We start from the raw sequence: 12818 nt of genomic DNA, 5'->3' as shown, positions 1-12818 counted from the left end.
CAGTGTTACCCCCAAGATATTTTATGCTATTTGTGGCTATCGTGAAATATAGCCCAGTCGGTTCAATAAGTGCTATAATAAGCACATGGTATAGGGCATCATCCATAGGAATGAGGGAAACCAACTAGGGGCTGCTGTGCTGAACTCACAGATCTATGTGCCTCTGCTTTTAGGGTGCTAGGATCAAGGGGTTAAGGCACCACCACACCCAGCACAATCTTGCTTTTTTCTGTAATGTTATTAGATATATATGAAGCATTAATCTAATCATCTTAATCAGTAAAAACCAGGAGTCAGATATTGGGGTAAAAACCTGGAAGATCAAAGAACCCAGAGAAGCTGCCAGTTGCTTCCTACCTGTCTCATTCCTAAACCCAAAAGGCTGAGACCCTCTCTACACCCTACTGTATCACTTTCCGCCTCCGCCTCCCGAGGGCTGGGATTAAAGGCGTGAGCCAGGAGGGCTGGGATTAAAGGTGTATACCACCACTTTCTGGCTTCTGTGGTTAACTAGTGGGTGGTGCCACCCTCTGATCTACAGGCAAGCTTTATTTGTCAGAACACAAACAAAATACCACACAACACATATATATCATCATTCCATTAATTTAAAGGAAACAGTGTAATGATCCAGTATTCCACTCTTTCTTTGAAAACCAGACTACTTCTGTGGAAATTCTTAATCACTTGTTTTGCTTTTATCTTGAGGACTAAGGTACACAGCACCAGAGTACATTCTCATGCATGTGTGTATAAGTACACAAGGAAGCCAGTATAAATACATAAATACTTCACTCTGCCTTTCAGTATCAGGGATTTTAAAAGCATTTCTGTGTGTATGTATATGTATGTACATGAGCATACATATGTATGCATATGTATACACAGAGCCACAGACACACACACATGCCATGATGGAATGTCGGGGTCAGGAAAACTTGAGGGATTTGGTTCTCCTTCTACTACATAGTACTCAAATTACCAGGCTTGCCAACAGGTTTCTCCACCCACTGAGCCATCTCACTCACTCCCGTTATTAGTTTTGAAATGTCCTCTCTGGATGCACTGAAGATAACCAGTAAACGGACCTTTACTGTGAACTCAGGCAACAACATATTTGAGTTTCTGTGTGATATCTTCTCTTCCACATTAATTTACAAGTTGTTTTGTTACCCGTCAAAGCAAGCTTAGTCACGCTAATTCCTGGATCCCTTTGGACTGTGCCGAACTCATGGCCTTGATGGTTCCTCATACTCTAATGAGCACGTGTCCACCTCCCACTCTGACATGAAGTCACCTGTTTTCCCAAGTAGCCCTTGATCATTTTAGTAAGACCTTTCGGTAAAGAGAAGATGCCACATTCCAGTGCCAGTAAATCCCACATGCTGGTCAGGACTCAGGACACCAATTGCATGTATTGCATGTGTGCTCATCCTAAACCTTTGGGAAAAGATGGAATCTTGCACAAAAATATACTTAAGATTTAGCAGTAACACCTTGGCTGTTTCCTTCTTTTTTGAGAGAAAGCTATATTTAGGTTATAAAGATCTTGCAGAAGCCACCCTAGTAACCAGGTGGTCAGGGCTTGCGGCACCATTAGTGTGCTAGGTACATTTGCCTCCTGGTGTGATTGGTACTCCAAGGACACATCATTTAGACAGTTTCTTTCAAAAATACATTACATGAAAAAAAATACATTATATGAACTACAGGGTAACAAGGCAGACCCAGACTGGGTGACAGTCTATTAATGAAGTCAGTGTCAATGTCTTGAAAGACAGGATATTACAGCTGCTCCACATTTCAAGAAACAAAACCCACACCACAGCAGAAAACTGCAGGGTGTCACTCAGGCACATTAAGTCGCTATCAGAGTATTGGGCAACTGGCATGTTTGAAGATGGGTCATTGATTAGTTTGAAAAACTTATGTAAAAGTGTGTCCTTGTTTTGGGGACAAACACATTGAAGAATTTATATATGAAAAGGCATAATCTGTGAAACTTAGGTCTCAAATGATTCAGCAAAGGAAGAATATATAGCAATGTATTGTGTACACTGTAGTCTGTGCACACATATATAAAGGGATACATAGATAATTAAGTGCTAACAAGGGATGATCCCACTTAAGAGATGTGTACTTTTTAATTAATTTTCTCAGTGTTCACATTTATTTGGCTTCATTACATGCTTATATTACACTTATACATTTTTGTCTTGAAAGACTTCATGTATTTCACCTCAGTTCATTTAATGAATTCTGAATCTTAAAAAATTGGCATTTGTAAATAATTACCAGGATCCCAGTGTTCCTGTTCTCAGTCACTGAAGTGTGGCATTCCACCTCAGGAACTGCTAAAGGCAGCAAGTTCTGCCTTACACAAGCACCTGCTCTCAGACATTTACACACTGTGTGTGAACCTCACACCCTCAGATATTTACACAATGTGCATGTACCTGGCACCCTCAGACCTTCATATACTGTGCATATACATGTACCTGTCGCTCCTTGTTCTTCACTGTTCCCAGCCAGTTCTGAGACATTTCAGTGACAAAAGTTCATTGTTGCAGACTATTTGTACACTGTGAAGAAGTGTTGCTGTGATTAGTGTAATAAAAAGCTGAACAGCAGATAGCTAGGCAGGAGAGTGTGGATGGGACTTCCAGGAGAGAGGACTCTGGGAAGAAGAGAGGCAGCAGACAGCAGAAAGACAGGAAACAGGTCGGAGATACTATACAGAGAAGAGGTAGTCCAGTCACATGGTAGAAGGTAGATTAATAGAAGCAGGTTTGTTTGAGTTATATGAGCTAGTTGAGGAAAAGCCTAAGCTGGGGCCAAGGTCATATTAATACTAAGTGTCTGTGTGGTTGTTTACGGTCTGGTGGTCCTGACAAGAAAGTATTGTTGCAGTTTCTAGTATTCACAGTGTAGAATCAAGGCTTGAGTCTCCTGTGCATTGCAGACCTGTTAAGTGGTGCTCATGCAGCATTTGGATACTCCTTCTATTTATTATGTCGGCTTATACATCGTAGCTCTGGTTACAGATGTCAGGGCTCAAGTTCCACTGTGTGTGTGTGTGTGTGTGTGTGTGTGTGTGTGTGTGTGTGTGTGTGTGTGTGTCCTTAGCAGTTAGGACAGATGCTGCTGCTCTGAAGGGCCTGAGTTCAGTTCCCACTCTCACAACTGCCTGCAGCTCCGTCTCCTAGGAATCCTAGCAGCTCTGGCCTCTTTAAGCTCCTGTACAGATACAGACACGGATGCAAACATGCACAACTACACACTATTAAAAAAATAAATCTTTTTCAAAGCATTATATCAAAGCATATTTTTTTTACAGGTTAGGTCATGGCTAGGTTTGTTCCATTAATGCCGTAAGATAGGATAATATTAGGAGTCTGTTGCCATCCCTCCCTGAGGGTCTACAGAGTCAGTGGAGGAAGACACTTCTCCTTCAGTCATGCAGTGCCTGTAAGCAGCAGAGGCTCCTGTGAGCAACCCTCACCCACACTTCCGTAAGCAACCCTGCTGAAACTTACCAGCTCACCAAGAAGTAAGAAGACATGAAAATAGAAGAGGGGCTAGTTGAGATCAGCTGCAGTGGGGGTCAAGAGATGGTAACTGGTGGGAAAATAAGATCAAAATATAATATATATAGATATAAAGATAGATAGCCAGATAGAATATATTGTATGATACATATACATATATATGTATTTGTATATAGACATATATGTATGTAAATGTTTTTTAAAAATCTGTTAACAGTGGTCTGAAGACCAAAAATTTCCACGTTAAGTTTGGTTATAATCAAATTGTAAAATGCATCATTTTAATAGTGAAAAACTAAACATAACCTTGATGTCCACTAACAGGAAATTTTTGCTTACATTATGTTCACGTACATGTGTGATGGTTAGAGGAAAATTATTCTATATTTTATGATTTGGAAAGTTTCTAAAGCATATTATTTAAAAAACTTACATTTTCTTTCAGAACAGCTCTGTCCATATTGTGGCTGTGCAGAGGGCGGTGGGCTAGTACGTGGGGAGTGAATCACACACTCTTTTGGGTTTGTTATAATGCCTGGATTTTTTCTTTTTTTTTTCTTTTCTTTATTTTCTTTCTTTTTGAAACAGGGTCTCACTATGTAGTTCTGGCTGGTCTGGAGCTTGCACTGGAGACCAGGCTAGCCTCTGCCTCCCAAGTGCTAGGTAGGACTGAGGGTATGAGTCATGTTAGTGTTTTTAAACGCCACAAGTCTGATGATGTGTTGCTGTGTTCTCATCCAATCCAATGACTATTCGAGTTTAGCTGTGCAAACATTGCAACAAAGAGGATGCCGTCTAATCGATATGCACCTATAATTTCTTCTAATAGCTCATATGCATTCAGGATGGTTACCTTTCCCTGCTAACAGAAACTGGTGAAGTCCGTGAGGATCTTAAGCTGCCAGAAGGTGAATTGGGCAAAGAAATAGAAGGAAAATACAATGCAGGTGAAGATGTGCAGGTAAGACTGACGGCAGACTCTCAAAACCATTCTCTAAAAACTGGCCCTAACAGGTTAGCGTAAGACTGTATGTGGAGACTTCAGCCTCCTCTGCTTTGCAGGGGGTCATTATCTGTGCATCTTGCTGTATGTTTTCTTCACCTTTAATAAAAGTATTTTCATCTGTTTTCACACATACAACAATAATACATAAAATCAATTTCAACCCTGCGAACTATAACTTTAAAATACTGCTGAAATGTTGAAATGATCACCATATGGTAATTTCTGTGGCACCTTTAAAGATCTGTTTACTACCGAAGGAAGCATCAAGTGTGGGAGGTGGGTTGTTTGTCTTATTTCTTCTGGCTTGACATGGAACTCCATACTTACTTTAGATCTGCCTATGAAGGGAGCACAGAGGGGAAAGGTGGACTTTGTTATAACTCAGAAGTGTAACATGGAGTAACTGTTGATGGAGTGTTTCCGTTTTCCCGGGAAGTTGTCCTGAGCTACCATCTGAGAAATTATAATCCTGAAAACTGTGCAGAAGGCAGACTAGCTGCTTTGGACTACCCATTTACAAAGTCAACATAAATGTTGTTGACACGTATGCAGGATTTAGTGAACACAGTGCATCTTCTCTTTGCATTACCTCCCCAGTAACTCTTTGCTTGCCCTTTCCCCTTCTAGGTATCTGTCATGTGTGCCATGAGTGAAGAATATGCTGTGGCCATAAAGCCCTGCAAATAGACAGGATCTTCTACACAAGCAGGGCCGTTAGGTCTGGATCTAGTTGTCCCAAAGCTATAGCCTTCATAAGCAACCTCATGTTTTATTCTTGTTATGTTTCTATCATTTTGAAATTGTGCTGGCTTAGTTTTGCAGGCAGTTAGTAACTTTAAAAGAATATATCAAGGTGTATAATTTTATAAAGTGTCTTTCCTATAACATTCCTCTGGTTTCTAGTGTGTGACCATAAGAAACAGATACAGTAGCTTCAGTACATGTCACTCGTCTGACAAATCACTCCTGGAGTTAAGTGGTTGCCAAACCAGGGTTTTAAATCAACAATGTAGCATCTAGTGGAATGGAAATTTTATGCATTTAAGTTGAATTGTTCTTTGCTGATTTCAGACTTCATATCTAGAATTTACAGATTATAAAATGGAATTGTCAAAGCTCCAGCCCTGTGTGGCTGACACACTTCCTGAAACTAAACTCATCAAAAAATGGCGTTCTCTTGGTGGCCAGGTGTCCCATGTAGTGCCTGCATCATGGCCTCCTTTCCAGACTGGTGACAGACCTATGCTGTAGTTTAGTCTGTTGTGGTAATAGGAACTAGAACTGCCAAGAGAATCTGAGCAAGTCAAACAGTGCTGAAGAAGACCTGGGACAGCGGCCAAGAAGGGGGCGAGACTGTGGGTTTTATTTAAGACCTCTGTGATCAGCATATGAAATAGAGTGAACTCTAGTTGTATTTTTGCTTTTGGCTATGTCCCCAGCCTGTGCCCTAGAAGGACTGGCCTTACAGGGACTCTGCACGACCTCCAGCCGTTATTTGTGAGTGTTCATAATGTTGGTAAGCCAGCTCTTCCCACTATTTTTAAAGTAGATTTATTTTTGACATTAGTCTAAAATTAGGAATTAAGTTGTTTTTGAATTCTTGACTTGTAAATGTATGTACACTTTTGTAAAGTGGAATAGAGGTAAACCATGGAAGAATTATTTTAAGTGTCTCTGTATGTATATATATATATTGTTCTCTTATGATTTCTGTTACAGATATAAAATCTAACTAGGAAACGATTCTGTGAACTGGATTCTATTAATATGTTGTATGCGTGCCCTTCCATTTTTGTTTAGACTTTTGGATTGTGTGCAGATTATGTCCGGAATCATAGACATAGTTTTGTGTTTTTGAAGAATTCTGATACAATCACAGTCATCACATTGAAGTACAGCCTGGAACAGACTCCTGTAACGCCCTGGCTATCGGGTCCCTTTCACCTTGCCTAACCCCCAGAGTGCTGTGCTCCTGTCTAGAGCAGAGAGGTGCGACGGTGCAGCTGACCTAGTCAGCAGTTTAAATTGCCGTGGAAATGCGAGAGCCCACGATTTTAGTTGCTTAATTTGTATGCAATTTTAAATTGTGTCTTGACCGCCACAAACCAATCCAGAGAAGAAAGATACTATAAGAGAAGTGCCGGGAAGAGACTTGCAAAGCACAAGAAATATTGAAGTTGTAGCCAGTGGACTTTAGTGTGACCTTCTAGTGTTTGTCCATGCAAAGCACAATTAGCAATTCGGCTGGATTCTCCTACAAGTATCTCCTTTAGATTTCTGGTGTTCTCATGTGTACCTTAGTTGAACTGATTGATGTGTTATCCACAGGAATTCCAAAAACTATCTATGCTGTTTCCTGGTCATCATCTAGCCAATTAATAACCACATTGGTGTTTTGATTTCATATTACTTCAGGACTAGCATGCCCTTGTTCTTTGTAACTTGTCAAACCTCACAGGAATCTCTGTTTTCCTTTGCAGTGGAAGGGTGAAGAGCAATATATCTCTAACTCCATACCTTGAATGGCAAAAGCTACTTAAGCCTAAGTATTTCCTTCTCTCTCTCTCTTTCTCTCTTTCTCTCTTTCTCTCTCTCTCTCTTTCTCTCTCTTTCTCTCTTTCTCTCTCTCTCTCTTTCTCTCTCTTTCTCTCTTTCTCTCTCTCTCTCTCTCGCTCTCTCTCGCGCTCTCTCTCTCTTGCATTTTGTGAGTTTTGCTTTATTTTCTCAATGCCCACGTGAAATACAGCAAACATTTTACAGAGCAGTGTGTAACTTATCCCTGTTAGAAATACAATTCATTATCTCTGGATATAGACCAGTATTTCTCATGTTAAAGACCATACCATTTGGAGTTATGTTGGTTTTTTAATTTTTAAAGGCACATCACATCAGGTTCTGCCACCAGCACCCACCTTCTGTATTACAATAGTGTGGCCTAATCATCTATTGTGGATTGTTAATTCTCACATCCTTCAGAAACTTCTTTTTTCCTATAAATTTCCTTTTTGTCCATCACTATAAATTTCATTTTGCATGTTGGAGACCTCAAGACTTAACATAAATTCCTAATTGTGTTGTAACTGAGGGCATTCTTTATTAAGTTCATTTGTACCAAACTTTGGCTGCTACAAAAATGACTTAAGAGATCCTGACAGCAAGCAGGGGTTAAACGGCAGTTTTCCAATCCTAGCCTCTGAGTGTAGCAGTTTGAATTTTTTAAAGCATCACACAGATTATGCAGGCCAGCGTCCTTTAAGTTGTTGTTCTCAAGGTCTAGGCTCCACAGGTGTGGGTTGTTTGCGAGAACAGAAGCCAGATCCAGATAACTCTCACTCGTGAGAGCACAGCCCAGCGACTCCAGCTCTTGAAGAGTGCTGGGCTGCTGCTGAAGGACGTGACACAGAAACTTTATCCCACTGGACTCGGACAGAGCAGTGGAGAGCAGCTCACTACACAAGGCTCTGGAGAGTACTCCATGGCTGTTTCAGGGCATCGCTGAGAAGTTCTGTTCCTCAAAGGCTGATGATGGAACAGACTACAGAGCTGTAATAAAGGAAAAGTTTTCTATTATATGGGATAAGAACTCTTTGCTTGGAGAATCTGCAACTTCATATCAGGGAATTACTCAGAAAGACCAAAAGCTGTTGGAGAGTATGTTTGATAAGAATATCAACACTTTCAAGATGTGACAAACAGTCATCCTTTATGGAGATGCTGGAGTTGGGAAGACAACATTGTTGAGAAGGCAATGTTAGAATGGGCCGATGGGAATCTCTTCAGGAAGTTTGCCTATGTTTTTTATCTCAGTGGGAGAGAAATTAGTCAAGCAAAGGAGAAAAGCTTTACAAGTAAATATCCAAGAACTGAAGTCCCCATTGGACAGATCCTGTCCGAGTGCAGAAATCTCCTTTTCGTGATGGATGGTTTTGATGAGCTGGACTTCTCATTTGAAGAGCCAGCATTTGCACTATGTAATGACTGGACCCAGGAGCACCCAGTGCCCTTTCTTCTTAGCAGTTTGCTGAGGAAAGTGATGCTTCCTGAGTCATTCTTGTTAGTAACAGCAAGATCCACAGCATGGAAGAGCCTGGTGCCCTTGTTACATAAAGCTCACTGTGTAAAAAGCTGCCAGGACTGTCTGAGAACGCAAGGGTGGACTGCAATAAGACATGGGCTATGGATGCGATCTATTCAATAAGGAAGAATCCGTGACTTTTCCACAGGTGCCATGTCTGCTGGGTGATCTATACTTGTCTGAAGCAGCAAGTGGAGAAAGGTGGCGATATTGCAGTGACCTGCCAAACCACCACAGCTCTGTTCACCTGCTATCTGCAGCTCGTTTTCACGGCCAGATGGGCGCTCTGCTACTCTGCCCAATGAGACCCTCCTGAGGAGCTGTGCCCTGCAGCTGCTGACGGGGTTTGGACTTTGAAGCATACACTCTACATGACAAATCTCAGAAATGACATCTCAGTCTTCACGGATGCTCAGTATTTCATTTTAAATACTATATGAAGTGTACATACTCCAATATGTAAGTATAGATTTTAAAGATACAGAACTGTTTATTTTCACATAACTCAGTAGTGTTTCTCTTAGAGCAAAGTATTTCGTTTAGTAAAGCTTTACAAATTATATTGAAGGGAGGCAGGTAACATATATTTCTAACATAAAACAGAAGTCCCTTCTTTTTGACAGCAGAGAAATGCTAACAGTTAGTTCCTAGTATGTGCTGTACTTTTTGTTTCTCAGGCACCATGTAGAGACTGGAGACTCATTCATGTCACCGCCAATTTGTGTCTGTGCCCTTTTCTTTCTCTGTACTGTGTAGACAGTACTAGCAGGTTGAATGTTTTTGTTCTAGAAAAGAGACTTTATTTCTACTGTGAAGATTTTGTTACACTGGTGCAGTCATTTGCCCTCTGACCTGTCAGACCTTTGGGCTCTAACTTGGCCTTGGAATCCTTGATGCCCTGGGGCACTGCCAGTCACTTGAAGTGGTTATTAACCAAGCTCTTGACTCTGTTCCCTTTCATAGTACAGATTTCTATGCCAGTGCTTTATAGCAGAGACCAAAATTCTTGAGGCCAGAAAATACGGCGATACACATCGATATTTAAAAAATTTGGGGACACATGCTTTCCATTACCTCACCAGGTGACTGTGTGTACACACACAGCTTTGTTCTTTTCTCAAAGTCCTTCCATCTACTGAAGTACTGTAGTCTGTAGTGCCTCAAAAGTTGATTTTTTAAGAAGTTTTCCAGAATTTGATTTTATACCTTTAAAGTTTCTCATGAAAATTGTTTCTATTGAGCTGGAATTTGAATGCTTTGTTCTCAGGGCTGTTAGTGCTAAGAGATGCAGTGTCATAATTTTAAAACTAGCTGCCTACAAAGAGACTGCAAGTTTCCCCAAGTCCTACAACTGTAGTGCATAGAAACACAAATTCTTGGTGTAACATATTTAAGCTATATGGTACATATTTAAGAAAGATGGGGGCATTAGTAGCAGCTGTGCTGGGATCTTCCCAGTGGTCTTGCCTTGAAACCTTGTTCTTGGGAATGTTTCTGTTAGCATCTTTTGGGCACGAACCCCAGAGAGGGTTTTGGAGTCAGACATTGATGCAGTGGTTCTCAGACCCATTTAAGAACAGACAGGAAATCCCTAACTCTTTTGGGTATCTTAAAATGTTTACATACTGAATTCACATTTGCTATGAGAAAATATGGATCTCTAGTATAAAAGCAAAACTATCAAAGCATATTTCCATAAGCAGTATATTGTACTGATATGAACCTTCAAATCTTCTAATGTTTAGGTATAATAAATATTTCATAGTTCTCAAGCCTTTTTCTGTTGGCATTCTGAGGAGTAATAGGCAACAAGATTTTTTTAAATCTATGGTAGAAAAATCTTAAAATTGAATCTGTTAACTTAAATCTATGAGATGTGTTCTCTGAATTGAAGAAACAGCATCATTATTTGATTGTAGAGGGAACATTGGGAGTTAGCTATGGAGCATAGATGTTCTGTAGAAACACATTTTGGAGTCACTATGTAATTTAATTTGTCCATTAACTAAATACCTGAACCCCAACATAACTACCTAGTGAGGTCAAATGCCCAAAGAGAGTTGTAAACATTGGCGAATTCGTCTCCTTCATGTGGCGGGCACAACTTAGGGCAGTGCACACGGGACCATCACCTGCTAGAAATGTACTTATTGCCAAGCTTTCTATCTACTGTTCATATCTTAAAGCAGGTCTGAACCTATTTATAGCAAAAACGGAGATTCTTTTGCTATATGCAGTTCTTGGAAGCCATTTCTTAATGTTGGTGGGATTTGGTTCGTCTTACTTTGAAACTGTACTTTTACAAACACTGGATACTAACCTATTCAGTAGTGACTGAAGAGCCTGCTAGAAATCATGGCTGTGCTCATAGGTGATTCTTTATCATGGTTAGTCTAATACAGGTAAGCACTCTTTGTTACTATGAAGTATACATCAAATTACTCATTCTAAACCATGATTTAAAAATGACTAGTTATATATTATCATGTACTTTACCCTCTTCCCCAGAAGAAAATAATATTGTCAGATTCATTGGCACTTTGTTAGTAATGTACTTTTTTGGTCTGAAATATAGGCTATTTCTTGAATTTACTTGCAAGTGTTTTGGTTAAAACTTTAAAATTACAAGATCTGGATATTATAATTATGTGTTTTCCATTTTAAAAATGAGTAAACTTTGAATGTTAAATATCCAGCTATACTAAAATATGCTTTAAATGCAGAATCTTATTAATGATAACATTTTGTTACCATAAAATTTCTGTTAACTTCATGTTATATCAAATGAAAATAAACTTAAGCATGCACAATTCTTATATGTGTACATTCAAATATTTTATACTATAAAATTGTGCTCACTGTGTAGAGAACTTCTGAAAGAAAGCCTTCCATTTTATCTCATGTACTAGGTCCTTTCTTAATCTCTAACTTTGAACTCCAGGCTAGATATAAACTTGTCTTCCTTTTAAGTTCTGAAATTCTTTGCTAGCCAGGCATGGTGATGTACCAGAAGTTGCTGCAGGAGGATAATTCAGAGTTTATAGCCAACCTGGGCTATGTAGCAAGACCCTGACTTACATCTGTAGATTTGATAGCGCGGTTGCAATCATGAATGCACAGCTGTGGCCACTGCACTGAGCCCATACCAACCTGGCCCAGCTGTCAGTCAGGGACAAGTGCTCCCAGGGCACTTGTCTACTGAACTAACCATAGTTCCCAGCAGAGGACAAATAATTCTCTCTTGTACCCACTGCTGAGCCCACAGGTTCCACCTCCAAGCTCTAACCCCATAGGCACTGTGATGGCCTGGTTAAACTCAGTAAAAACACACAAATAAGAGGAGGGGCTGTAGGGCCATAGGACAAGCGTGAGAATGGTCGGTATGTGTTACATTTATGTGTCAACTCATCAGATAATTTTATTACAAATATGTGTAAACCTAAAATGATGGTTTGGTTTGGTTTGGCTTTTGCTTTCTGTTTGGGTTTTATTTTGTTTTATTTGATATGGTATCTCCTGGTGTATCCCAAATTAACTTGAATTCTGGGTCATTCCACTCCCAGCCTCTGAGTGCTGGGCTCACACTAGCCCCACACGTGACCATTCATGTCTTAAGCATGTAAGATAGTTACTTGTATAGTTCAATGGAAAACAGAAAATATCCTGCCATCATTCTTCCCATCCTCTACATCCTCCACAGATATTGTGTGTCAGGGAGGTTAATGGTCCATTCGCCCCTGGTGTCCCTTCCCTGCCAGCTGGGATTGCTAAGTGGGGTGATGAGTCCTTGAAGTGAACTCTTCATCCTTCCAGTTCTCACTCTGTGTGGACCATGTGACCAGGCTGACTGTAAGTAGCTCAGTGCTCTCTCTCGTTCATGTGCTTTCTCTAAGACTACGAGCCATGCTGGGTTACCATATCGGTTATCACTTTATATATATGATCACTATTACTAATAACTTTAACCTTCCAGATGTACAAACCAGAATTAAGACAGTAACCGAAATAATCCAGTTAGACTTCCGCCCTCTGTCCCCACACTTTATTGTTGTTACTTTCAGATACCAAGAGCCCCGTTTTCCAGAAGTACATGTCAGAGGAGGATGATGGAAAGGGTTGAATATAGCTTACATACCACAGAGGGGGATAATGGAGAGGGTTGACTATAGCTTACATACCACAGAGGGGG

At 40.3% G+C, this 12818-nt stretch overlaps 1 protein-coding gene across 1 annotated transcript in view; it reads left to right on the top strand.

Annotated features, from left to right (window-relative positions):
• Positions 1 to 6297, top strand: part of Eif5a2 (eukaryotic translation initiation factor 5A2) — a 14761-nt gene extending 8464 nt beyond the window's left edge. The window contains exons 4-5 of the mRNA XM_005371683.1: positions 4378 to 4509; positions 5182 to 6297. Of these exons, the coding sequence (XP_005371740.1) occupies positions 4378 to 4509; positions 5182 to 5241 (192 nt within the window). The 3' untranslated portion in view covers positions 5242 to 6297. The remainder of the gene's footprint in view (positions 1 to 4377; positions 4510 to 5181) is intronic.
• The last annotated feature ends 6521 nt before the right edge of the window (positions 6298 to 12818 follow it).

This window comes from Microtus ochrogaster, unplaced genomic scaffold (assembly GCF_000317375.1).
Source record: "Microtus ochrogaster isolate Prairie Vole_2 unplaced genomic scaffold, MicOch1.0 UNK120, whole genome shotgun sequence".
NCBI lineage: Eukaryota > Metazoa > Chordata > Mammalia > Rodentia > Cricetidae > Microtus > Microtus ochrogaster.
The sequence above is the reverse complement of the archived record's forward strand: the minus strand, read 5'-3'. Positions and strand labels throughout refer to the sequence as shown.